At 40.6% G+C, this 27,922-nt stretch overlaps 2 protein-coding genes across 3 annotated transcripts; both read right to left on the reverse strand.

Annotated features, from left to right (window-relative positions):
• BAG1 (BAG cochaperone 1) lies at positions 1 to 17,042 on the reverse strand. 2 transcript variants are annotated; one of them, XM_071455361.1, is made up of 7 exons: positions 16,858 to 17,042; positions 12,886 to 13,014; positions 12,674 to 12,756; positions 11,858 to 11,971; positions 11,282 to 11,389; positions 5,690 to 5,752; positions 1 to 3,365 (listed from the first exon to the last, which is right to left on the reverse strand). In XM_071455361.1, exons 1-7 carry the CDS (start codon positions 16,898 to 16,900, stop codon positions 3,276 to 3,278), a joined length of 630 nt encoding a protein of 209 aa, XP_071311462.1. In that variant the 5' UTR covers positions 16,901 to 17,042; the 3' UTR covers positions 1 to 3,275. The 2 variants fall into 2 exon arrangements, with proteins under 2 accessions (XP_071311462.1, XP_071311469.1); XM_071455368.1 differs by lacking the exon at positions 11,858 to 11,971.
• A 144-nt stretch (positions 17,043 to 17,186) lies between these two features.
• On the reverse strand, positions 17,187 to 26,699 carry CHMP5 (charged multivesicular body protein 5). The gene is made up of 8 exons (XM_071455352.1): positions 26,525 to 26,699; positions 22,546 to 22,650; positions 21,765 to 21,811; positions 20,017 to 20,110; positions 19,862 to 19,933; positions 18,790 to 18,898; positions 18,299 to 18,411; positions 17,187 to 17,788 (listed from the first exon to the last, which is right to left on the reverse strand). The coding sequence occupies exons 1-8, from the start codon at positions 26,591 to 26,593 to the stop codon at positions 17,738 to 17,740; spliced, it is 660 nt and encodes a 219-aa protein (XP_071311453.1). The 5' UTR covers positions 26,594 to 26,699; the 3' UTR covers positions 17,187 to 17,737.
• Between the last annotated feature and the right edge of the window lie 1,223 nt (positions 26,700 to 27,922).

Here is a 27,922-nt window from a genome sequence, read left to right on the forward strand (position 1 = left end):
GAACTTTCCAGGTTTTATTTTTATCTTTTCATTTATCACAGTACAATAATGTGAGTTAACCAAAAAAAGAAAAAAAAAAATTTAGTGCCAATTTCCACGGTGTCAAGTGCTCCACTCCAAACCATGAGTGTCCATTAGAAGTCAAAAAGTGTTGCTCCAGGCTTACAGTGACATTACCTTCCAGAGGACTTGGTCATGGAGGTTGCCACTATAATTTTGTGCTGTTTCCAGAGAGCAACCCATCCCATGGCTCCAGACTCCACATTTCCCTGAGTCGGGTTTGGTTCTTCTCACACCAGCCCACGGGATCTGGGAGAGAAAAGGGGCCAAGGGCGTGTGCAATTCAATTTCCATTTTGATAAAAGACAAATCCTATGGTACATTTTGCCAGGATGGCAAATCCAAGGTCTGTAAACACAGCCAGAGCAACACAGCAACTGGAGGAAGACGATGGGATAAGTGCAACTAAGGCAAAAGGGAGTAACTTCTGTTTTGACACGATCATGGCAGATTGTTGGGCTGAGGAAACGATTCAGTAGCAAAACAGGTATCACAGTACACCTGAACTACAGAATCAGTGAGACTATAGCTTAAGCTTGATTATTTATATTTACAAACTCTGAAGAATATTTAAAATCACATCTTCCTTCCCCTTCCTCCCACAATTGCAGTCTGCTGCACTTTTGAAAAGCACAGATGCTGGCTTTTACTGAATTTAAGGCTATTCTGACAAAAAAAAAATGTTTTCAACTCCCCTCTCCAAAACTAAGTATAAAAGTCAATTCACTCTAGAATGTCTTGGATAACTCTAAATACAACCATCTGTTTTCCAAAACAAATCAACTCATTTTTATATTTGGAAGACAAAACAATTTATACTGCAGAAGTTGGTCTTCATACACATACTTCTGTCCTAGAGACCAAACTGCTTAGCACTGCAAGGTAAATGTGGCTCAGGGCACCCACCCTCTGCTGAACACAGATGTGCTGGTGGGAGAGGCTCACCATCACTCTCTTTGCCTCAAAGTACCAGACCATCAAAAGATCTGCTGTGGAACATCCTGAAGTTAATCCTCCTTGCTCTGAGACAGGCTGAGGATGTACTCACACAAGCACATCTAAGGAAGCAGCAATTTCTGGGGAAGACTGTTGGGAAGACGATGTCTGCCTGTAAATGTTCTCACCCAAGAGAGAAATCTACACAGGAACAGCAGAAATGGACACAGTCCTGGCCATGACCACAGCTCTCAGTTCTCTCCCTGGGCACAGGGGGATTCTTGCTTATTGTACATGCACCTGTGAAAGCTCAACACATTAGAGAGCCCACATCTGGGAGGGTGAGGATCCTTTCCATCATAGGAAAGTGGTTGATTTTGCATTCCCTGAATTAGGCAAGTGTTGCTGGTGGTTTAAGAGTCAGCTGAATCTGGTCCAGAAGCAGCCACAGGATAGGCATGGCTTCACAAAAATGACTATGACTGATGCTTCCTCCTCTTAACTCCAAAGTGCTGGGAAAATGCAGCATGACAGACTAGTTAACCTAGGGAAAAATCTTCCACAGTCCTACCATACCAAACCCTAACATGATAGATAAGGTTACTAGGAGTTAAGACTATGAAATCCTCCATAGATGCTGATAAGAGAATTTCATAAGGAAAAAATATAAGCTTGGAGTAACTGGTTAACAGCAAAACACATGGCAACTCAAATCTTGGTATGATCAGCCAGCATTTTTAGAATATAAGTGACCCTTTGTAATGCACAGCTATTACTTCATTTACTTTCAATGGCATTTTTCACTAAAAAGAAAATGTTCCTCCAATTACGAACATCAAAGACAATACTGTAATAATAACACTTCAGGTATTATTTAAACTTTATAACTTATCAGAAGATCTTTTTACATACATTTTCTACATTTATCTTGAAAGGACAGCTAACCTTAAGACATATGGATAATGCCTCACTACCTAAGGGCCAATTCTAAACATTCTCAGTCTGACTCATTTGGGATGAAGAGTTTATTTCTTGCACAGAAAGAGGCTCCTTCCCAGTCCCTGCTTTGCTGGCTGCTGTGTATCTGGCTGACCTCCCAATGAGGAGCATCAGTGAAAAAGCAGCTCCTGTACATTTATGTTACCTACAGGCTGACATGCTCCACAGTCTGCTCAGAACCTCTGAGCAACCACTGCAAAGTTGGCTGCACCCACTCAAGTTTGGGTCTCCTACAAAAGCTGACTTCTCACCTAACAGAGAAGGTTAAGCACAGTACATATGTGACTGCAAGACTCAGCCATAACCCTCACACAGATGGCATTGCTAAAATAAACCTGTGTCTCTTTGCAACATGTTATAAAAATTCACTGATTGCCTTAACAGACTGGAATAATCACTGCATTTTCCCATTAAATATAGCATCATGAATTCAGTAAATTCAGAAAAAAGTATAAAAAAACCTTTCAAAATAGCTCCTCCGTTATACCTTGCTTGAAGTGAACCCTTGGTATTTGAGCAGCATGAGTAATCTCATTTCATTTCTCAACTCAAGACAGAACACAAATAATAAAAATACAAATAATCTATAAAAACCACAGTACATCAGAAATCTGTGTAAAAAACATACATCTGTATCAAGGAGCTCAGTAACAACTTAAAGCACCACTCAAAATTAAGTACCATACATGTTACAGTACATTCCATTTATTATGACAATTTAAGGCTAAAATAGGTACGACTCCCTTATAGTCAAGCTTTCTTATATTTATAAATGCATACAAACATTAAGTAGATACAAATGTGTAGGGGTTTTTTATTGCTCTGAACTGTCTACTAGAATGTTCAGCTTTCCCAGATGTTGTCTCAGTTTGCCTTTTTCAATCTAGCTGTAGTCCTACAACTGCAACTTATGGCACTTGTACGATTATAGACCTTCTTTGATTTGAGCTGTAAATAAATTCAAAGATGTATCAGACAAAACTGCCCACCACTGAAAACTTCATAACTTAGTTAACTAAACTATCTTATTGTCCATAAGATACACAATTCACAAAGATTAGCTCAGCCATTCTTCAGGAAGGATTTCTTTTCAAAATAATAGTTCTAACCAAGCGGCAAACAAGACAACCAGCAAGAAATGATTGACTGGTGCCAGTCTAACAGACTGGGCTTTGAGGGGAAAAAAAAAAAGGAAGCTGGATATGTGCTCCAAAACAAAGAGCAAACTTTTCTTCTTGCTCATAGAGCAATTATGTTTCCTAATTATGTAAGGCGATGCCTCATTCTGCCAGTGCCAAATTCTTGGACTGCAGCTTGTCCATTTCTTGGCCAATGTTCCCTTCAATGGTATCACACTGGGCAAGAAAAACCTGAGAATAAAAAACAAACAAATGTTATTGAATACACAGTTTGCACCCGGAGGTGTTTCTGAAGAACTGAAAGTACAGTTCCTATAGTGAATTTGGAGATGTCAACTCAACAACCACTTTCCAGTTGTTTTGGTAATAGCCTATGCACATCTGCATTTACCCAAAATCCAACAGAAACGTGACACTGGATAAGGCTAATAAGGATAACAGCATGGCTGCCCACCATCACCAGTCCAGATGATGACATATTTTCAGTTGATCCAAAGTTCATAAATGACAATAGGAAACACAAAGGTTCAGACAAGTTAGTGCTTCATTCAGTTTGGAACATGACTTCTAAGCTCCTTTCTAACACATACCTCAGAGGCCAAGGCTGGGAGGGACAAACCTGCTCTAACTTAAAACAAGCTTTCATTAAACCAAGACCTTTTCGACTTCACAAGGCACCATTGAACCTTCATCTGGTGTTCCTCAAAAAACAGAAGGCTCCATTCAAAAAAAAGCAGTCCACAGCACCTTATGCTTTCTTAGAACCTGCCCACGAGTTCTCACAAGTAACACACAGAGAGCAACTGACAGCCAGCAGCCTCTGGTCACTTTGCTCAGCCTGTACACAGCACAACATGCCAGCACTTTAAGCCAATAAACTGTTTTAGGCCAGCCCCAAGGTATGCAAGTACAGTGCACTTCCTGAGAAAGATTCTCCCATTAGCTCTTCATGTCTCGCCTTTGTTTTTGCTACGTCTGCACCAGACTGACAGTCAAACCAGACATTTCATGTTATTAAATTAAAATGACAGTAAGAAAGCACTTTCCTTGTAGAGCAGCAAACTGTTGTGCCATGTGAATGTTCCTCAACCATTACACCGCTTTGAATCATCTGTTTCCAACCAATCCCTTGAGCTGTCATCAACTCACGTCTGTAAGAACTTGAGTGATGAAAAAGTGAAGGTGGTAACAAAATGCAGTTGAGGGCTGCTACTCTTTCATAGTTATCTTCCCACCCTGGAAGATATGTGACTGCCAGCAGTAGAGGGCAGTTAATAGCTCCCCCTTGCTTTCATGGATACTTAAAAATAATAAGCACAACTTGCCACTGTTTTCTTGTTCTTGCTCTGGAAAAACAAACTGTTGTTGACAGCTCTGGTCTGAAACCCCTGAGGATTCTTCTGGAGTCCTCAAAGGGTTCATAACCCACAGCTGCATAATGCTGTGCATATAAAAGCACATAAATAATTCTGATCTCTGCTCAACAGAACCCCTTTTATGCAGTTCTTTTAACAGCAGTTCTTAAACAAAGCCCCACTTACTTCTGCTGTAACTTCACCCAAGAGTGGAGATCCTGTAGCTTCCACAAAGTTGACAGCCACCACTCTATTACAAGTTTTGCTGCCTTGGTTAGGCACATGGAATCAGGAGTGTGTTCAGAACCCCCACATAACACAGCCACACCAGCAACCACCTTCATTCCCATTTGCATTACCTGAACTTATCTCAATAATTGAGTACAAAGTGCTTTGTTCCTAAAGCTGTAACTAAAACCATTTCTCCTATAAAGTACTTTTTGATGGGCCTTCCTCTAAAATAGATGGCTGTTCTAAAAAAGCTTGTGAAACATCAATGGGAGATATTTAACAAGGTTATAATAAAAGACAAAATCATTCAATTCTATATATGAATGCAAGGTACTTCCACAAACAATTTTTAGGAGCCCAACCTGTCACTAAGGTTAGCACAATAGAAATAAAAACAGTAACACAAATAGCATTACCCTTCATTTATGTAATTTTGAGTGGAGGGAACTGAGTTCCAGTATTTACTAACAAACCTTCAGTTCAAGGTCTCTAAGAAAGCAATGCCTAGAAATCTACAAGCATCATACAAAAGCAATTAAACCCTCCATCCCCAGCACAGCTACTTTGCTGTACAGATCTCAAAGATCTACTCTCCAAAGAAATTTGGTGCATTGCAGTATAAGCTAAATTTTCCAAAGAACACCTCTGGCAAGGTCAGGAGTAGGTCAGCAGGAGTTACAGTTAACTGCATCCTTGTGCCCAGACCTCAGGCATTACTCCAGTCCATCAAGATTCAAAAAAGGAGGAGTGATCAATCCCATTGTCTTTACAAGTTATCAGAATTACTTCACAACATCAGGCAGCCATAAGACGAGCCATTAATGTAAATAACAAACATTATCTGAAAATAGCATGACCTATGACTGTACTTTGTCTGCTATTTTACTCAAAGGGAGGTCATACAAAATACCGATGTAAGAACAAACACTGAAAAAATCTAAACAGCTCATTTTCACAAAGAAAACTCACCTGGACCCTCTTCACTAACCCCTTCTTTTTCAGTTTGCAGTCACTGAAATTCTCTGGCAGATTCTGCAGTAAAATAAGCAAACAAGTTGATGCAGGTTAATGCTGAAATGAACAAATTAGACTTACAGCAAAAACTGGAATTACCAAAGAATCCTCTGAATAGGCATCCTGTCATGCCTGCTCAGTAAGGATGATTATACAAGAAAGAATCTATAAGAAAAACTTATTAAAAAGCCAGGGATGCAGCTGACTGCAAAGAACAGAGACAGCAAACCTACCACGTGTCTTTAGGGAATATACAGCAACAGACTACACACACTGCTTTTTCTGCTGTGGTGTGTGTTAACTGTTCATCAGAGCTTTTTCAGAGATTAAAACATGAACAAATTTCTTAGAAATACATTCACTCAATCACTTGCCATCATTGGAATGTATCATTAGTAATGCAGCCATTGCCAGTCTAAGCTGTACATCTGGTCATCCCTGGAATGTACTCATGGAAGGCAACAGATGTGAAGTGTTACACAATGTCAGCTTTTCATTTAATTCAAACTGCATCATTTTATGTACTCCTGCCACCCATTATGTTCATGTATGTCATCCTGGCAAGTGTTACCTGCTTTGTCCTTTTTGAGCTATGTGAAACCGGGGCATTGCTGAGGAATGGTGCTCAGCTTTATGATTTTTTTCTCAACAGATGTACAGATGATTATCATTATATAAAGTTTATGTGAACATTCTTAAAAACACTGTGTTCTCACTGGTGAAAATGCATAAAAATCTTGGGAGTTTCTCACTAGTTTACCTTTTATTTTCCACCCTAAGTCCAGACCAAGAACACAGGTTTCCCTAACCTAATCTGTTTCATTTCAGCCAAAATGTCAACACAGCTGGGAGGTTTAGATACATAATCTTTTGTAAAAATCAAAATACAAACAACAACAACAACAACAAAAAAAGGTGCTCTTTTATTGTTCAGACAAATGGATTCTACTCTCCCTGTTTGCTGCCCATGCTGTGTGCACTGGTGTGAGGCACTTCAACTGGGCCGTGTCACCTCCCTGTGGGAACACTCCTTATCTCCTCAGCGGTGTTTCCCTCTTGAGCTCTAACAGCATGAAGGCTACAGTAGAAAGCTACAACCTAGTGTCCATTACTGAAACTTGGTAGGAAAGTAACAAAACTGTAATGTGCACAGAAGCTAAGGGGGGATGAAGTGGAGGACAGAAAAGGGTGGAAAGTTGCCAGCCCAGATATAACAATATGGAAAAATTACAGGGAGAAAATGTGGTTGCTGCTCCCTAGATGGAATGAGGTCAGCGTGCCCAACTTCCCACACATAAACACTAAGGGGGTCCAAAGAGAGGGTGCACTGGAGACACCATGGCCAGAGTCTGTCCAAAAGGATTTTGGGGGAAGAGAGGATTTTGGGGCAAGAGGGGGAACATGGTGATACCTTGTAGCTGATAAGCCACGTAACAGCTGTCAGCCAAGGAAGGAAAAAGATTTCCTGCTGTTGAACCAGCAACTGTGGCAAAAGCACAGATGCCCACCTCCAATCCAAAGTTTACCTTGGATGAAATACTGATGTATGGCTCCAGCCTCAAAGGTCACCTCAGATGTAATACTGACATCACCCACCTCCAAAGTACAACCACCCCCCACTGAACATGATGCATGACTAGAGTCACTCTAGCTCCACCTAAACGTAAAAATAAGAGTAAGTTAAAAATGGCATAAATATAGGGAAGACTCCATTATTGGGTATTAGAGCTTTAAGTACATTTTTGCAGCCAGATACTACCACCAGCAATCTTGTCAAGAGTTTTCTATTGTATTAATAAAGGAGGGCTATTCTATAAACTGGTAAAGTGAGTCCTTCAAGGGCACTTAAGAGTCACTGGCAGCAGGTAACATTTGACTGTGGATAACCAAGATGGGGTCCCTCTCATGCTGTTGTGTCCTTAATTTGTCCCTGAATCTTGCCTGGGGCACCAACAGACCAACTAAAGGTGTGGAAGTCCAGGAGGGGCCTCTCTGTTTGCATGTGACCCCAAGCAGGTCAGGTGAACCACCCCTGCACCAAGTGAGCTGCTCAGGGAAGGGTAACAGGACACTCACAGACTGCTGGGCACAAGGTCTCAGGTAACCTGGGGCACTGACACACAAATCAAACAGAAAGGGCTGGAAAAAACCTTCCCTTTCAGGTGACAATGTTCCTTGAGCTTTAGAAATACCTTTCTCTGAAGGTCTGATTTCATGTTTACAATTCACGCTAAGAGATTAAAGTATTATAGTAAGAAATGCTTGTCACATTTTTATTGATTCAGATAAATTCAAAAAATTTAGCAATCTTTAATAAAGTCTCATCTTATTTTAAGTGGAAAAACTTCCCACATGTCTGGAAAATATTTGTTACAGGAACAGTGGTGGGATTTTTTTCAGAATACGTCTTGCTTTTAATCCCTGAAATGTTAATTTCATATGGATTTATCCAATGACAAGTATAGCAGAGACAAGGAGACAGTTAAATTTCATCAGAACAGCCTGTTAATTTAAGTAAGTTCTACAGAGGAACTATAATTTTAAAAAATCTTCAGGAAAGGAGGATGGGCCACCAGAGCACAACTATGAGTCAGTAGTGCTAATCAACATCCTCAATACTGATAGATGCAATTTGACAGATTTGTTGTGAATTTATGTTAGCAAAATCAGTGACTGGTATTTCAGAAGAGAAAGTTTTTTTCAATTCTTAGAACAATCTGTTCTCTGCAATATTGTCTTTTTAGATTAAAAAAATCTGCCATTTAATAGGAGACCATCTTGAGGACAAAGTGAGTGCTCCCACTGCAATATTGGTGAAAACATTCATTAAAACAGAGCTGGGTCGCAGGTACATACTGTCATAGGTCATGCCTGTGGATTCAAATCTTCCTACTGATTTCAGAAAAATTTTGCTTTTTCTTGATAAACCCTTTCAGATATTTAAAAAACTGGTCCAGATGACCAAGTAAAACATTTCCTGTGTTCCTCTCACTGAGATTTGTAATAAATAGTGTACTTTGACTTCTATTCCTGGACCAATTGTCTTAACTGATGAAAAAAATAGCACATCTGTGAATGCACACACACAAATTTTCTAGTATTGAACAAGACTCAACTGACTTCTTCTTGAAGAAAACTTCTAAGATCTGTAGCTTATGGCAATGTCTGACTGCGTCAGACAAATTAAAATTTTCTAAGATGCCGTGAAAGCAATAGCTATTTAAACACATTTATGTTACAATGCTTAAGTTACAGATGCTCTACCCAAAAGCATCCCTTCAGGACTTTTCCTTCACATCTCTGGCAGTGACAGCACTTTTTCTCTCACACCCCACTACTGTATGATTATAAACTTACTTCTCCACCTTCCAAATCCCATATTTTAAATTCATAATTGTTGAATGCATGGTGTCTTGTAAAAGTATTTAGTTCCAAACTCAGCTCCTCTAATTAATGAGCTTGTCTGCTACCAGTAAGAGTCATACTCCTAGAATAGAAGGAAAACAGTATGCAGGCTTCCTCACCCTTATCTCTCTGTAACCAACCAAATCTCATTTGCATATGTGAGTGATCCAAATAACACACAGCAGCTGAGACACCTTAATGAGTTGTGACAATTCTGCCAAAGAAAAAAGCTGGAATATTTATAGTGTGAGCTTGCTGGTATGTTTGACTTCTACAATGCATCATCCATTCTTCTCAGTCAGTCACATTTTTCCCCTCTATTTTTTAACATGTTGTTGACTCAATCAACAGCACCTCTACATGTTCAATAGCATTTAACACATGTGTCACAACTAGCTTTTCACTTGACTACTGGAAAGAATGCTAATTACTTGTATAAACCAATTTTACAATAAGATAAAATACAGCTTTGCATTTCTATTTGCCATTTTCTACTCCAGTGGAACTCATTTATTGCTCATACACATCCCTCACTACCAGTCTGTACTGCTGCCTCCACAGAGTGCACAACCACAACAGAGCTGAGTGCTGCCTCAGTAAGTTGGTGCCCTGTTCATTTCACCTGGTGTGACACCAGCACTTTGAACTCCCACATTTTATGTAAATATTCCATCCACCTACATGTATTTAGTCTGCAAGATTGCACATTAGTCCAGTTTTCATGACAAATGTCACAGCCAGCTTTGTATATTAAAAGAAACAAATATGTGCAATGTAACTGCAATCACTGTCAATCCAAACCCTCACTTATTTAAAAAAACCCAAAAAACTCAACTTTTCAATGTCAAATGTCAGAGGCTCTTATTCAATAAAGTAACAATTACTACAGATTTTGGAAGAAATTACTTGTAATTAGTCTTAGCTCTGGCTGCTCCACTTTCTCAAGAAACTAAGTACAGGTACTCCATTATTTCCCAAATCTAAACATCAAGTTACTGATTATAAGTCTTCTAAAACATTGTGCTAGACCTAAGATCCCTTGTCCAGTACTATGTAGAGTATTTTGGATAAGGAGATACAGCACAGCATGCTTTCTGTTTAAACCACACAAAAAGTAACAGAATTAAAAGTAAACTTGGGAAATTTGAATTTGGATTATTCTGGAAGCAGTGAAGCAGTTTTACAAGGCTGCCTGCTGGGTTCCAGAACTGCACCTAGAATACAAGTACTGAGGTTTTTTCCAAATAGGATTTGGTATCAAAACTTGAAGGGGTCAGAAATAAGCTTTAACCCCATCCAATTGAGACAGTTGTTGCCACCTTACTGATATTTTCATGACAACACATAGTAAATCTGCCATTTCAAGCAGGAAATCAGTTATATGAAGTATTTATGTCTAACAGCATTCAATAACAGTCAGCACAATATTCTCCTTTATATGAGGCACAAAATGAAACAGAAATTTGAAGACTTCAAAATACTTAGAATATAGCAATTTTTTAAAAAAAGTATTTAGAACTGTTGGCTATAACAAGCAGCAAAGACTACATTATCATCATGGGCTTACAATACAAAAGCAGGAAATTAGTTAGTAAGCTTCCACCATTCCCAGGAACACATCCATATTACATAGCATTTGATGATGGCCAGTTCAAATTATTACTCTGATTTGGTCCACTGCTGAACTTTTACAAAGAGTCCATCAAATTAAACTACACTGATTTCACCAGTTATAGGTATTTGCATAGCATATTTCTGAAAAAAAAAAAAAATCCAATAGAAGGTCACTGTACCAAGGAGGAGACCCAAAGACACCACTACCACAGAAAAGCAGCATTTTCCTTCAGAGCAGGTTATTATGATCTTGATATGCAACATAATTATATAATGAGGCTTACCAGCAGACAGAGAAACCAAGTAAGGAAATACACTGGTTGGGGCAATTTTCTATTTATCTCTGTACAAGACCCTTATTCTCATCTAGCTCTGAGGTACTACATGACACAGGAAGATGTATATTATACTCTGGAAATGTAATGTAAGGTTATGACCCACTAATGACTGTGAAGCATTTGGATAGCCAAAAATAAATTTCTTAGTACATTAAAATATCAAGTAAGTTTCTGTTGGTTAGTTACTTACAATGGCATCAATCTGTTCAAGGGTCTTCATGAACTGCTCTGCAGTTCCTTTTATCCTCTTGTCCAGCTGTTTTAGTGCTTCTGCTTGGAGATCCTTTGCTAAAAATCCCTGAAGAAGAAAAAAACAAAATTATTCTATACTCAATACAATACTCACCTTAGAAAATCCACAATGGCAGAAAATATACTTTACTATTTCTGTATTTTCGAGCATGATAGGGACTCCAATCTTAATCTGTATTCTTCTGTATTTTATCAATTCTTGACATGGTAAATGTAAGATCTGTTAGGTTTACTAAAATGATAGACATGTAATAGACCTTCTTCCAGGTATATGTAAGTTATCCCATATGAAACAATATTTACTTTTTTCCAAACATTGCCATGTGTCTATTTTGCAAACTCATAAATGGCATTTGGAATTGACTAAGAATTATTACTGACTCTTGGACATTTAGGAGGGGCAGCTATTACTGACTACTCAAAACCTCCAAACTGTTTTGTTTGGGTTTTTTTTACATAGAAAAACCTACTAAATTGCTTTGCAAAGATATAAAGTGATACAAAACTGGCATACCTTCTGGATACTTGTGAACTCTTTATTAACTTCCTCTAACTTATTAGCTATTTGCTCCACTGACTTCTCCAAATCTTTTAACTTCTTTAATTCAGCCTCTTCTTCTGGACTATTCTGTGTATTCAAAAGTACAACATTCACAACTAAGGAACAAATAAAGATACAATGCAGCTAAAAAGCAGCAGTGCTGATACAGACATAAAGGCTTCTGAGGGTTTAGAATGCACACTACACTGTGGCTATTCTTTCCATATTTCAATAACAACCAAATCAGCTTCTTCCAAAACTTAATTACAAATATATCTAAATCAGCAATGTATAAAAACACAATTAATGAGATTAATTTGAAGGAAAAAGGAGAAGTGCAATTTTTTTCTTTTTGTCAACTTATCGTTTCTAAAGTATAGGCAATATTTACATCATAAGATTATTACCTCATCCTCAAGTTGCAAAACCAGCCACAAATCATTTCACCAGAAATAACCTAGATGATCAAAGCTCAGTAGCTACAGTTGGGAAAGTTTTTTTTTAAACCAGAAAAATAAGATGATCAGATAATGTCATCAGTGCACAGAAAGCTCACGAGCACTGACCACAGATTAGGCAGAATCCTGTCAATAATGTAAATCAGAAGCCAGTCAATAATGTAATTTCAGAAAAGTACAAACTGCAGTTATTTGCAGTGTAAATGAGACTGAACTCAACTTGTGTGTAATTTACAAAATTAACACTCCAGCTTGTTTCTGTGTTCAGCAGCTGACTTAGTGACAAAAATGACGATAGTTTAAGGGGAAAAAAGGTCCAAAGTATGCTTACCCTTTTCCCAATCAACATGACTTTGCAACCATTTTTAACACCAAGCGCTGATAATGGTTGTTCCAATTCTTTCAGAGACTTTCCTAAACAAAGAATGAGAGAGGAAAAAAATAGTTTAAGTCCAGTTGGTGGCATAAGAATTTATTTTTGTCATCATGGACACCTGATGAAAGCTCACCATCTATAAGAAACATGGCAGATTTATAAGTTACCTTTGTATATCAGTTTCTGAAAAGGAACGGGAACTCCAGTGACTTGTTCAATAAGTACAGCCATGTCTTGTAGTGTAGGTTCACCATCTTCTCGTTGGGAAGCAACTTGAATACTGTGCTTTTCATTACCTAGTAGAAAAAACAGATTAAGAGTAACTCTTATTGTAACTTAGAAAATATTACAGAGAGAATCCATCTCTAATACTTATTACCATTAATGCAGAAAGTTCTCAAATGACAGGCTCTCATACAGAATCATAATTTTCAATCAAATTATTCTACCACACTTCCTTCCTCTTGAAGTGACTGACCTCAGCTGAAAATTTTGGTTTACACTGGTATAACCTGAAGAGTTTGACTTGGGTGTATTTTACTGGCATAATTTAGCTCTGGCTAAATATTATTCCCTATCTCTTTTTAAGAGTACAGATGGTGTCCAGACATCCCACAAGCTAAAGCATGAAAGCCCACACTATCCTGATATATCCCATTTCCTACTTGAGTCTTTGGTATCTGAGACAATTATCAATTCCTTTGCTCCCTTCTTCTCAAACACGAGAAACAAGCAATCATTGTCTACCCTGTTTCATCTCCACCACCAACCAGAGAGAATTCTCAGAGTACAAAAACTATTTCTCCCCATATACTACTGATAAGCAGACATAACCACTTGGAGAAGTCCCAGCTTCTCTGTCACCTTCCACTTCTTATTCAGACTCCCTAAGATTACTTGCATGCAAACAGGAGGTAGTTCTAAGGGGAAGAAAGGATTATGCCTATTAATCTCTGCTCTGCAACAGACTCTTTTTTCTACCACCCTCTGCTCCCACTCACATAAGGTCTGTCAATCTGAAAGCACCCACAGGAATCAACCACCTCTGGCTGCAAGGGAAATCAAAACAGAAATTTTTTACTCTGCAGGAAGAGAGAACTTAACACATACAACAGAAGAAAAACTATACTCACACCTCTAATTTAAAGAGCGTGTATCTTTTACAAAGGAGAGTGCTAGGAAAATTGATTTTAAAATGCCCCAACCCCCCTACAGGCACATGATAAGTGACACTATATCCTCAAATATTTTAAAGCCTCAAAAAAATTTGTTATTCCGAGACAACTTTTAAGTTTAAAATCACATTATGCCCCTCTCACCCAAGCACCTTCCATAAACTGCCCTTCTTATCAGTTTGTTTTGGGGGGGAAAAAAACCCCACAATCTCAATACATTTCAAAAGGTCATTTTGATATATACAACTGCTTTGTATGAGGGCTCTGCCCATGAGCAATTGAGAGGGAAAAAAAAAACACTAACTGAGGAAAAAAACAGATGAAGTTTGGGCAACAACAGAACCAGTTTAATTACAAATTATGAGCACCACTTTGGACAGACTGTAAAAAAATTTTACTGTAAATTCACAGCAGAGTGAAGTCACCATAAGGAACAACTCATGGGTTGCTCCAGGTGCCAGAGCTGAGATTCCCCTGCAGCCCACAGTGAAGACCACGGTGAAGCAGCTGTGCCCCTGCAACCCATGGAGGATCCCACAGCAGAGCAGGTGGATGCCTGTGACCCTGTGGGAAGCCTGTGCTGGGGCAGGCTCCTGGCAGGGACCTGCAGACCCATGGAGAAAAGAGCCCATGCTGGAGCAGGTTTGCTGGCAGGACTTGTCCCCCTGTGGGGGATGCACACTGGAGCAGTCTGCTCCTGAAGCACTGCAATCTGTAAGAGGAACCCATGCTGGAGCAGGGGAAGAGTGTGAGGAGCCTGAGGAGGAAGGAGCAGCAGAGACAAAGTGTGATGAACTGACCAGAGCCCCCATTCCCCTGCACTGCTCAGGCAGGAGGAATTAGAGAATTCAGGAGGAAAGTTTAGCCCGAGGGAAAAGTAGTTTTTTTCTCTTTTAGTTCTCACTGTTCTACTCTGATTTGAGTGTTAATAAACGACATATTCCCAAGTTAAGTCTGTTTTGCCCATGACCTGGTGAGTGCTCTCTCCCTGCCCCTCTCTCAAGCCATGAGCCTTTTGTTGTCTTTTCTGTCCCCCGCCCAGCTGAAAAGGGGAGTGACAGAGTGGCTTTGGTGGGCATCTGATGTCCAGCCAGGGTCTGCCCACCACACTTGCAGACTGTCAAGTCACATATGTGGGTCTGCTGTTCTATTTCTCAGTCCTAATTTCCATCTTTCCCACTTTTACTCGTGCACACAAAACTTTACTAAAAATGTTCTGTGCAAAGTGGTCAAGCCACATCTGACAGCTGAAGGTGTAATTAACACAGATGAAGCCCAAGCTGAACAAAGGCTTCTATTTGCTATCTGTTAACGACAAAATTATGATCAGGTAAGAAAACAATTAGAAAGACAAAAACATTCTCAGACAAGCAGGCTGTTGCCAAACAGCAAGACATTGGAATTATAAATATGTCAAATCATTAAACTGCTGACATTGCAAAATGAAAACCCCCTTAGATCAAATGGAATTCTCTGAAGGCACCAGTGAGCACATGAATCATGATGACTCCAACAAATTATTCCAAAAAATTCCTCACCAAAGACTCTTAAATAAAACTACCAGGTGATAAAGGAAACATTTTAACAAAACAATTTGAAGCACAATTTGAAAACACGAATGAGCAATTACAAACAAACAATAAGCTTTAGAGGTGGAAGCAACATTACCAACATAGGGCAAAAGAAACAAAGGCAGAAATTATTATTCAATTTTTTAAAAATACAATTAAAAAATTACTAAGTTTTGCTAACAAAACTCAGCAGAACATCTTGTTGATTTAACACCTTACTATCTTCTTCATTCCTCCTACTGTCTCACTTAGATCCACTTCAAAATTTAACCACGGTGTTTCCCATCTTATTTGTAAGAATTGCGGAGTTCAAGCTGTTCTCAGCCCTTTACAGTAAGGTTTTATATTTGTTTACAGATACATCTTCCCCTCCACCTTTTTCTCCCTCCTCTGGTTTTTGTTTTCGAGGGGGAAAAAAAGCCCACATCAGCTGGCCTTTGAGTGACCCATTCCATCAGGTCAGCAGCCACCTGTCCTACCAAAGAAACCACTCTCTGTGGCAGCCTTGCAGCTCACTAGCTGCCAACACCCAAGCCTCTTCAACAAACCAGAAGGAAGCCAACTGGGTAGCACCTGCTTTTAACATGCAGTGCTGAGTTCATCAATATATTTCATCTAAATGAAGATTACCCAAACAGCAGAATCACAGAATGGATCAGCTTGAAGGGACCACAGTGGGTCATCTGGTCCAACTTCCCTGCCCAAGCAGGGTCATCCTATAGCATGTGGCACAGGATTGTGTCCAGACAGTTCTTGAATATCTCCAATGAGGGAGACTGCACAACCTTTCTGGGCAAGTTGTACCAAGGCACAGTCACTCCCACAATAAGGAAGTTCTTCCTCGTATTCAGGTTGAACTTCCTGTGCATTAGTTTCTGCCCATTGCCTCTTGTGCTATTGCTGAGCACCACTGAGAAGAGCCTGACTCCATCTTCTCGGCATCCCCCCTTCAGATACTCATTCATATCAATGAGGTCCCCTCTGTCATCTCTCCTCGAGGCTGAACAGGCCCAGCTCCCTCACCTCTTCCTTTTAAGAGAGATGCTCCAGTCCCCCCAAGATGCGACCTGTGCGACGGCCGCCGTGTCACCTGTTCCCCCACCACCCTCGCAGCACACCTACGCCCGCGATCCGGCTGGAGGAGACTCTGGCGAGCCGTGCCCAGTAAGGAGCGAAGCCTCACGGCACAGCCGGACGGACCCCGGGCTGAGCGGGCCCGGGCCGCGCCCCGCCGAGGCCGCCCCCGCTCGCCCCCACCGCCGGTGCAGCCGGGCCCGCCCGCCCCGCAGCGCCCGGTGCCGCTCCGGGCCGGGCCGGGATGGCGGGCGGAGGGGCGGGGAAGGGCCGGGAGCGGCCGGAGCTGCGCCCCCCGCCCGCTGCCCCGGGCGCTTACTGTAAGTGACGGTGACGGTCACCGGGGCTCCGGGCGCCGCCATCTCGCCCCGCCACAGGAACCGCCGGCGGCGCTGCCGGGGCGCGCCCCGAGCGCGTCACTTCCGCAGCAGGAACACGGCAATGCCGCTCTGCCGGCCCCACCGCCCCGCGGCTCCCGGCAGCAGCAGCAGCAGCAGCAGCAGCACAGACACGGCCGAGGCGAGAACGGGACCTGTTCCTCCCCGTCCCCAACCAGGCTCCGCCTCTGGAGAACGCCGTGCACGTGACGCTGATAACCTGCCCCGTGCTCCGGACCGAATTCATCGCCAAAAACGCCACACAAAGGGATCTGCTAATCTACGTGATTTTATGTCTCCATGGAATACATAAAGTTAATGATAACCCGAGCAGTTTTCAAGAAGATTACAAGTACAATCGCATAAAAGTCTCAGGACTGCAGTAGTTTAAAAATTGATTTCAGTTCTTTTATCAAACAGGCGTAGTAGTAGTAAGGGAGCTATTTTACAGAGTAAGCAGCAACGTATAATCTTAGTTTCAAGAAAGAGAAACATAATACAAAGTCAAAATAAACCTCAGCTATCGACAGCCACCACTAGTCTTCACGTTTTACTTTGTCCATAAAATACAGAAATCAAAACCTATCCGACTGACTGCTTCCACTGAAGGGAACTGGGATGAATTTTCCATTAACAGAATTCAGTAGTAAAACAACTTTCTCCAAAGAAAGAACACCATCAGCCACTCATATTGCATTCTAGGATGTAGTGATATTAAGGTTACACTGGAAAAACAAGTTCTCCAGAATTGTAAAATAAAAAAGATTCTTAATACAATTCAAAAAGTATAGTTCCATTGTATCCACTGTGATTTTGATACGTTTATGTTGCAGGGATCTTTGGCAACCCAAATTCATCCACCAATACGCCATCCTGTAGGAAAGAAAAAGAAGCGACGGGTTACCAACTCTCCAACAACCAGAACATTTTACAGAAACTTCCTTACTACTTCTATAAAGTGTCTCTATCTGCAATTGCCACTGTGTGACAGCTGGAATCAAAACAAGAGCATCAGTTCTCCCTCACTACAAAGCTCTATTAAAGCCCCAAAAGCAAACATACAGAAGCTTTTATGGTTTTAAGACTGGAGCTGTAATGGTACATTTAAATTCCACTGGCAGTCTGACAGTGTTTGATAGGAGTGATAAAATGTCATTCTAGTGATTTTAAACATAGTTAAGAGCATTCAGTACAGTGTACACTGTATTCTCAAATTCTCTGTATTCAGCATCCATACACATAACACATAAATAGCATACATAACATTAAGCACACTATTTTGCTCAAAATATTAAGGATCCTAAATATCAAGCAACCAACACAAATGTGATTAACCCAAACCAAACAAGAATGTATTTTGCTGTTAAAGAGCAAAGGACTCACTTTGTTTTTTGTGTCTGTAGGAGTGACCTCTGGGATTGCTGGAGCGGATGCAGCTTCATCTAAGTAGGAATTGTCTTCATCAGCTAAAAGCTCATCACCTAACGCATCCAGTTCTGAAATTGAATTATGTTGGCTGAAACATTATGCAAGAAGTTCCTTTTGCAAGAGAAAAGCTGCTCTTACAGAAACTCAGGATTCTTACTGAATGCTTACATTCAGATTCACCTCACGTCAGTCATCAGTCAGAAATACACACACACACACACACACTCGAGAGAACCTTCTTCCCTGCCTTGTAGCATTCCATTGGAATCTCATCTTTGTCTATGCTCTTGTCACGTCTTTTAAAGGAAATGCAGCTTTAATGTTTAAAAAAAGCTATCAAAGCTTTTTAAAACACATTTAAAGCATTTGACCAAGGAAATTAAAAAATCACTGTATGACAGTATTATGATTTCTATATTCAGTAAAATCATCTTCCCCCTTCTAACCTGCTTCCAAATCATCTTCATCAATCTCTGGTGTTCCATAGCTACGACTCAGTGCCTCCTGGACTTCATTGGCTTCTTCCATCATATCTTCCAATTGATCTTGTATGTCCTGAAGCAAGAATAATTTTCAATTGGTCCATATTTACTCAAATTCAATTCAGTAATTCCAACATACAAAGCACTCAGTTCTTTTAATTCTTTTTCAATAAACCATTTTTTTAAAGCAGTATTAATACAAGTCAAAGAACACACATTCAGGACAGGAGTACTTGAAAAGCAAAGAAGGTACAAAATTTAGACAAATCTACCATCTGGAAAATAAGCACTAAGCTGAGTTGTGCCACAGCAGAATTTAGAAAATACATTAGCATATTTACTGGCATTGTACTTGAGTACAGGTAAGGAAACAATACTTGCCTAAAGATTTACAATGCAAGCCATTTATAAGAGAATAGGAAAGAGAACTTAAGGAATTCAGCACTGGCATTGGGTAAGAGCTTAAGTGCAGCATACTTGAAATTATATTTAGAGATCTTATAGGAGATTTTTTATGCATTTTCTGAAGTCAGAGCCACCCCTTGCTGATGTTTAGTTAGTGGATTGGGCTTTTTCTTTGTTTTGTTGTTGTTGTTTGTTGCTGTTGTCTGGGGTGGGTTTTTTGTTTGTTTGGCGGTTTTTTGTGGTTTTTTTTTTAGGTTTTGTTCTTTTTCATCAGGCACTACCTTGAACGGGGGGAAGGGGGGGGTAAAGGACTAATGTGCATGTTACATGTTAAGGAAACAAAAAAGGACCAAAAAAGCCATAGCAGGAAGTATCACTAACATTTATGCTGAAGTGCAAAGAAAGGAGAGATTAAAGATTAGCTCAGAAAGGAAACAATAATCATGACAATAAGGAAAACCACTAATTGTGCAGTACCAGAAAAATCAGGAAGGAATTATGATGGTGGTCCCATAAAAAAGACAGACAAACTCATGTAAACAAAAATAGTCATCTTGCCTTGAAGTTCACAGTCCATTCACCATTATTTCAGTACATTATTTTTGTCATTTATTTAACTATAAAAGCTCACCTCAATTTGATCAATCTTGACTTGCTTGTAAGCTTTCTTCATTTCTTTCACCCCCAGTTTCATTGCATCCACCTAGAAGAGTCAAACATCATGCTTGTTTCTGATGTAGCAAAAATTAAAGAAATTAAACAAGTGTGAGACAAACAAACTGGTACCGTTGTCTTTGTATCCTTCAGTGCCTGAATTGTGTAATTAGCTTGTTCCATATTAAAAGACTGCTGTGACAGATTATCCCTCTGTTGTTCATACCTGTTTAAAAAAAAGGCAAATACTTGTTTAAAAAAAGGCAAATAATACTTCATACTTGTTTTAAAAAAGGCAAATAACGGCCTTAAAACACTACACCACTACACTATTTATTACCACAAACATTCTTAATTTATAAAGAGTCAGAAAACCAGCAGCAGTAGTCTAAAGATAGAACAGATATGTTGAGTTTCTTTTTTTCACTTATTATACACAACTGCAGAATAAACAGCTTCATAAAAATCCAGCCATTATGCATTTCTGTGCACTTGAAGCTGACAAAGCTATTCCTGAACTAAGCTTTGTTTTAAATGACAGCAACACCATATTTGCCTAGGCTGACAAAGTAGGTGAGGATACAGCAAAAGTTTAATCACCATAAGGCAGACATGCATGCCATGCTCACTAATGCTGTAAGGAGAATGGAAGAGTTGGCAGATTATCCAAACCACAGTGACTCCACACTGGAGTTTTTCAGGGCAGGGAGGAGGAGGATGATATGGTACCTTAAAGGAAACCTTTAAGACTAACCACAGAGAAAAGAGAGACTTTAAAAATTAAGAAATCATCTTTCTCAAAACTAAACTTGTATCAAATCAAGAATGTAAGCTACATGAAATTAAGCAAAATAATGAAAGCATAAAAATGAACCGTGAGTCCTTCTAACATGCAAAGCAGGAGGTCTGAAAGACAAGGAGGATCCGCATGCAAAACCTTCTGGACAACTAATGAGTACATCTATTTCTGTTCCACAAGGTCAGAAAGAAATGACTGAGGGATATGACAGTAGCCTATTATGAGGGGCCCAGTAATGCCACCAAGGAAGATTAGCAGGCAGCATAGTCAAAAACCTGGGAAAAAAAACCCTAAAGCCAGAATCAAGCAGACCTCCTTACAACATCTAACTCAAGTACCACATTCCTTGCCATATGATATTCTGGATTATAAAAGTTTACTAATACTTAACTGTTGCCATCTATCACAGTGCATCAAGTCACAGTTAACAAGTAATTGAGTGAGTCCATAAAGGTACAATTCATCTGAGGGATGTGAAATATAAGATGATGGGAGTTTTGGATCAGACAGCTTCTAAGATTTGCAGTTCATAGACTATGAGATATTCCAATGAAACATTCCTGAACACTTGCAATGTTCTGATATTCTTTCCTTTGGATCTGTTGCTGGACTCTTTCAAGACAGTACACTAGACAAGAGCAGACCACAGGATCATCTATCCTGTCCATTTGGGGGTTTCTGCATAGACACAATTACTTGCACTACATCTGCTCAAGTCCTCAAAGGTGTCCATAGAGAACAGGTAAATTTCCAGTAAACCAGAGCAAGGTCATCAAATACAAAATCTACAGTAATCAATTAATAATATAAAATGAGGCAATCTCTCAGAAAGTTTAGGAGCCAAACATATTTGTAACAATGAGCAGATTCAGGTCATCTTGTACAAATCCAAATTTATACACTGGAATATAAATCATAAATATGCTGGTGCAAAATATGTAAGGAGGCACTTCTGAAAGGGTTCTTCAGCATTTTGCTTTAAAGAGTGCTCAGGAGAGTACTAGAAGGAGAAATAAAAGTGTGCCACTGCCCCCTAAAGAAAAGAACCTTTTATTAAACACAAACTAAGATTTCAACTTACATTCGCTTCTGCTTTAACACTCTTAATGCTTTCTGCTTTACTGTATTCTGAAAGACACAACAGTGTTACATTAGATAAAATATCTGACTGTACACTTGATTATGCTGTTTAAACCTAATGCATTGTTTTAAGTTTTCCAAAAGATTCCTCAGTTACAAGTGCCAAGAGTTTAACAATAGTTACATTCAGCATTTGGCCTGCATTAATGATTAATAAAACAGGAGAGTACACAAAGCTTCTCATAGAAAATACTTTCAGTTTCTAGCTTCTGATATATGTATTCAGTAAGGAGAATAAACCATCAAACTTAGTCCATCAAAACTATCTTTCATTAACACATTTTAATGGTCAGCAGGTAATACTGCAACAGGTACTTGAACAATGCTGTTTATATCATATGTTTATTTTCAAATACATTTTATATTGTAAGTTTATCCCCTTAAAAAACAGGTTGCCCTGCTCCCTTTAGGCATAGTGTGGAGCTTTTTATTTTGGATAAGGAACAAAACAGCCTCTCTGCCAGACTTAATTCAGGTAATGAGGAAGAAGGGAAACAAGTTACTTCTCACAGAGGAATTAGATTACACTCTGGAACAAATAAAAACCAATAAAACACCGTTCAAAAATGTAAGTCTAATAAAAATAATCCTGCAGGATCTTATCTCTCATCCGTAGGGCAAGACGCAGTTTTAAGAACCTGATGAACTGGCTGAATCACATGACAAGAAGTGTGAGTCACATCCTCATCTGAGCATGTTCAAATCCCACAGAAAATTCTTACCTTTGCAGGTCCCTCTCTCATTTTCTTCATTTGATCCTTATACTTCACTAGTTCTGCATCGAGCCTCGCAATTTTCTTGTCAATTGACTCAGCTCTGCTATCCACCTTGAATACATAAGGGGGAAAAACAAAGAAAACAACATTCATTGAGGTTTTATTCAGGTATAGGACAAAAAAAAGGAACAGCCTCTGTTTTGTTGTGTTTCTAACTGAATTGTTTCTTCACTCATTGGTTTTTTAAACAATTTAGATTTTGCGAGGAACCAGAATCAAGTGAAACAACTTCTACAAGGAGCACAAGAAACAACACTCTGAGGCAGCAGGAAGCTCTGCCATTGTAACATGTTCTCATCATTTTGAGATGCTCCCTTGCAAAGCCACTCAAGGCAGCTCTCCATTCCAGAACTTCTGGTCATACACAGTGCCAGGGACTAAAGTGGAATGGATAACTTCTAGTTGTACCCTCCTGGGACTCCACAGAGCTCTCATTTGGGATATATTTTAACCCTTCACTATAAGAGGGTTAAATATGACAATTGCATAACCAAGCATGGCACAGGTAGTTCTAACAGCATACACAAATTCATAAAAAAGCCTTTTTAAAATGAACTGACTACCCTAGCATTTTTCTGGAAGCAACAAAATAAAGCTTATTAACTTCTCATTCCAAGAAGCCTCCCTAAGGATTAGATTATAATGACATTCCAATTATAGCATAAGACAGATCAGTGCAAATTTACAATTCTGCCTTGTTAATGGTGTGGCTAAGCATGTACAATTATGTGGATTTTGATTTCAGTGTTTCAGTGACCCTTTTAAAACCCTGCTCTGTGACAGCAACATGCATTTGCCAGAGGCATCCTGAGTGGAGCATCTGATATGAACGTTCTACACAGGACATTAAAGTGCCTGGGCACAGCTGGCATTGAAAAATTTGTATTAAGCTTTCTATTATCCAAATATTTTACTAATAGCAAGAAAGAGAAAAATTTGCAATGTTAGGACTCCTGTACATTTAAAGCATGGCACCTCCTCAAGATCTTTATCAGTTAACTGCATCTTTGAGGTCAGCCTCCACAGGAGAAAAAATTATTTGGTTTATTTATATAATGATTCTTTCAAGCAGTATTAGCAGGAAACAGAGACAGAACCTCCCACATCAACTAAGTATGTAAAAATTTCACACACACGTGACATGGGACCTCAGCTCTTAAAAATGTGACTGGATAGAAGAGGGGAGAATGCATCTAATTTATCCAAAAAACAAGACTGTGCATTAGAACTTGAAGAGCTTCTGTCTATTACTCACAAACAATGCACACTGAGGAACGTTTCATTGCTACAGAAAGGCCCCAACTTACACAAAAGAAAGGGAATTTAAGTTTTTACACTGTTGCCACAACTATTAGCCTTTTGTTCCTATGTTTCTTATTTACTACTCTGAAAAAACATAAGTTTGAGTGTTTTTTCAAAGAAGAAAATTTTAAAACACTATTAATGCTTTCCTTCCTGGTGCATCCTTCCTCCTACAGGCCTTGTGACAGCTTTGAGTCATCTCACTGTGCTCTGCCAGCAACCATAAGAATCCCTGCCTTTAAATGCAATGAACTTTAGATAACTAAACTTGTCTACACAGGAAAGAACATCCAAAACACAGGCATGATTACTGCCTAAGAGTTGTCTATGTTTTTAACAAATGTTGCATTAATCACTGCTCACCTAATAAATTTCCAAACTGCCCTTTAATAGCTAATTACCACTGACCTAACATGGTTAAGAGATCTTACAAAGCAATTTGACTCTTTCAAAAGGTACAGCAAAATGTGTCTAAGACAGAAAACACCCCAGAAGCAACAGTAGTTGAGCCTCCAAACTGTTGGATTTAACATTGTAAAGAAATAATAGAAGTTTTTCAATATCTCACACAACTCTCTTCAATAATAATTCACATGTAATTTAAAATAATCTAATAATGTCTGTAGTTTTAGCAGGACCGATCCTAGAAATTACACTATTGTGAAAAGTCTTTCACAAATCAGACACATTACTATACCTTGGCACAAAAAGTTAATTCATAAACTTCAAACTATTAAAAGAAAGCATTTATCCCCATATTTACTAGTAACCACCCTGTAACTCATCATTGGTTGCCAAAGTCGTCACATGGGTAAAATGAATCCAGAATTCTTCTTTTCAGTTAATCTGCTGTCTTGCATAGTAAAACTTTCAGACAGTGCAATTACAAACAACTAGAAGAGGATCAAAACTGTGTTCAGCAGGATTTTTGGAAAAAAAAATAAATACCTGGTATTGCTAATCAAAACATCTGTTTAAACTGCACTTTTATATCCCAAAATTCCTCTAGGATTGAACAAGCTCTTAGCAGAAGACAGACTGCTGACCTATGTAAATTTTCTTTTGATTTACCTGCCCATTAGAACATGGACATTAACTTGGAACTGGCAAAAGCAGCATGAAAAATCTAACAGACTAATAAGTCTCAGTTGTTGTGAGGGAAACAAGGCTTCTTGCTCTTCCACTTATATTGCCAAAATAGCAAATTTAAGCACTTAGTATCTCAGCTGGATTTTGGAGTTCAAGTCAGCCACCAAATTTACTGCTGTTTACTGGCAACAATGGGAAAATTAATCCTGATTTTCAATCAGACGCTTTATTCACTGTTCTAACGAAATATATTTAGAGTCATGTTTGGGCTTAATACTGCTAAAAAGAAATACAGATTTTTGTCAGTAAGATGAACTACCAGGACAAACATTATGAGCACTTCTCTTTCCCCATACCAGCCAGTGGCATACACAAGAGACCAATGTGTAGGTAGCACTGACAGATATTAGGTATTTCATTTAGAGAGTCTCTCCCAGTAGGTGTTGCATTTAGAGAGTCTCTCCGCTGGGCAGCAAAATAAATCTTCTGAGAGGAAAACTGTGATTTTTCCATGGAAACTGTTTGTTGTCAGGTTCCAATGACAAAGCTTAGTCACACAACATTTACTGACCTTTGTTTACTGACAGAAATACACAAGAAACTCCATTTCCTTTCTTCTTTTCTTAAAATTAGCTTACAACAAAAGGACCTCCAAACCATGCTACAGTTTTCTTCATCAACTTTAAAGTCAAAAAAAACCCCCTATGAAATTACCATAAATCTTAACACCTTTTCTTAACCCTCTTAGCAGGCAGGACAACACAACAACAGTTGTGAAGTGCTTTGCCACGTGTTTCCTGAGCATTTCTTACTTGGTCTGAGCCTGCTTATCTGTCCATCTGCACACACCTTTGGCATCGACCCTACAGCAACTCTTCTCACCCCGAAGAGACACAACACTCTTCTGTATTGCACAGGGAGACTGATCTTCTTGCTCCTGCCCCTGCCTTGCTATAACTTGTCACGGCAGGAGTTAGCTAGTGCAGCCGGAGAAGTCCTCAGATGGAAATGCTGAGAACATCCATGAGGATGTAAGGAGAGCCATGCCTTCCACAGGCTCACTGTGTACACAGTGAGGGATCATTTATGGGATTTACACGTTTATGGGATGCGCTCCCAGGCACAGGACACAAGCGCAGGTATATGGGTGGGTGTACGGAGGTACATACAAAGGTACATCCCTGTGTACGTGTGCGGACACCCAACACGCTCACCAGAACACAGCGCGTATCCCTGTACATCACAGTGCCCAGGGACAGGCTGGGTGTGGCTCTGAGTGACCTGCGCCAGCGGAAGGTGTCCCTGCCCATGGCACCAGGGTGGAGCTGGATTAAGATCCCCTCCAGCCCAAGCCATTCCGTGATTCTGTGATATACATGCCCACACACGCACACGCAGGCTGTGCCCACGCAGGGCAGTGCCCCCACACACACACTCACACACACACACACAGCTATGCACCGCTGCCCAGGCGGCGGCCGGGCCGGGCCGCGCAGCGCTCAGCGGGCCCGGCCGCCCCGGGGCGGGCGCTCACCTTCCCGATGCAGTCGGTGAGACTGGGTGGCGGCTCCTTCGGCTTCGCCTTGCCGAAGAAGCGGTTCATGGCGGCGGTGTCTCCGAGTGGCTCCCTTCCCCGGTAACAGCGGCGGCGGCAGCGCTCCCGGCCGACCCGGAACCGCAGGGGCCGGCCCCGCCCCGCGGAGGAAGGGCCGAGGGAAGCAGGAAGCGCCGTCCCGGCAGCGCAGCCGAGCTGCCCGCCCCGCCGAGCTGCCCGCCCTGCTGGCTGGCGGCCCCACTGAGCTGCCCGCCCCGCCGAGCTGCCCGCCCCGCTGGCTGGCGGCGGGGGCAGCGGCCCTTGGCTGCACGGAGCCCCAGCAGCCCCGCTCACCGGTACGCTTTCCCCCCTCAGCGCAGCCCGTAGCCAGCCGCTGAGCCTTCGCCGCCTGCTGGCAGGATAGGATCACCCCCATTACGTCAGTTCAGAAATGGCAGGGAAATATATAAAGTGTACAAAAACCGCGCTATGAACCGGGAATAGTGGGGCCAGCAGGGTAAGGGCAGGGATTGTCCTCCTGTAGTCGGCACTGCTGAGGGCACACCTCGAGCGCTGTGTCCTGTTCTGGGGCGCTCAATTCAGGACGGACATGGAGGTGCTGGAGCAAGGCCACAGAAAGGCAACAAGGCCGATGAAGGGTCTGTGGAGCACAGCTGCCATGAGCTGCTGAGGGAGCTGGGGGTGCTGAGCCTGGCAAAAAGGAGGCTCAGGAGAGACCTTTATTGCTCCCTGCAACCACCTGAAAGAGGGTGTAGCCAGCTGGGAGTTGGGCCCAGGTAAGAAGTGACGGGACAAAAGGATACAGTCGTAAGGTGCACCAGGGGAGGTTTAGGGTGGACATTAAAAAGATTTCTTCACAGAAGGGGTGCTTAGACATGGGAATGGACCACCCAGGGAAGTAGTAGTGATGCCTTAAGTTTTAGCTTTCTTATTTTTCAGAGACTGTACTACCTTAGTGTGTAGCTCAGTAACACTTTATATGAAATTCAGAGTTCTCTTCAGTTTAGTAAGGCAAAACAATCCTTTTCCAGCCTGAGAAGCAAGGACAGCACTGCAGCTTCAGGCCCAAAACGTACAAACAACAGAGAACTGAGGAGAAGGTGTAATTGGACAATTGACTCCAATGTGTAAATGGACCAAAACTTACAGAAGTGTGAAAACTCATGACCAGTTGTCCCTCTTCTGTCCATCCTGGGTCCATCTTGGGCAGAACCACAGCCAGGCTCTTATACAGCCCAAGACCTTTTAAAAAATACCTTTGAAGGTCTCAAAATACCTTTGAAGGACTTTATTCCTTCTAAACGCTGTCTAGCCTCTGCTCCAGGTGAGCCTCTTGAGGCATCATCAGTTCAGTCACTGTCCATGGAGATGTTTAAG

This window comes from Agelaius tricolor, unplaced genomic scaffold, assembly GCF_023055355.1.
Source record: "Agelaius tricolor isolate 1412-34295 unplaced genomic scaffold, bAgeTri1.0.p SCAF_2, whole genome shotgun sequence".
NCBI lineage: Eukaryota > Metazoa > Chordata > Aves > Passeriformes > Icteridae > Agelaius > Agelaius tricolor.

What these genes read in the sequence shown, in the direction of transcription:
- BAG1 (XM_071455361.1), bottom strand. Translation starts at nt 16,900, where the DNA reads ATGGCGGCGCCCGGAGCCCCGGTGACCGTCACCGTCACTTACA. An exon ending in GACCGTCACCGTCACTTACA is followed by an intron (nt 13,015 to 16,857) that starts GTAAGCGCCCGG and finishes TTTTTCTACTAG; the next exon opens with GTAATGAAAAGCACAGTATT. An exon ending in GGTTAGTGAAGAGGGTCCAG is followed by an intron (nt 3,366 to 5,689) that starts GTGAGTTTTCTT and finishes TTTTATTCTCAG; the next exon opens with GTTTTTCTTGCCCAGTGTGA.
- CHMP5 (XM_071455352.1), bottom strand. Translation starts at nt 26,593, where the DNA reads ATGAACCGCTTCTTCGGCAAGGCGAAGCCGAAGGAGCCGCCACCCAGT. An exon ending in TGAGAGAGGGACCTGCAAAG is followed by an intron (nt 21,812 to 22,545) that starts GTAAGAATTTTC and finishes TGTGTCTTTCAG; the next exon opens with AATACAGTAAAGCAGAAAGC. An exon ending in TGAAGGATACAAAGACAACG is followed by an intron (nt 19,934 to 20,016) that starts GTACCAGTTTGT and finishes TGACTCTTCTAG; the next exon opens with GTGGATGCAATGAAACTGGG.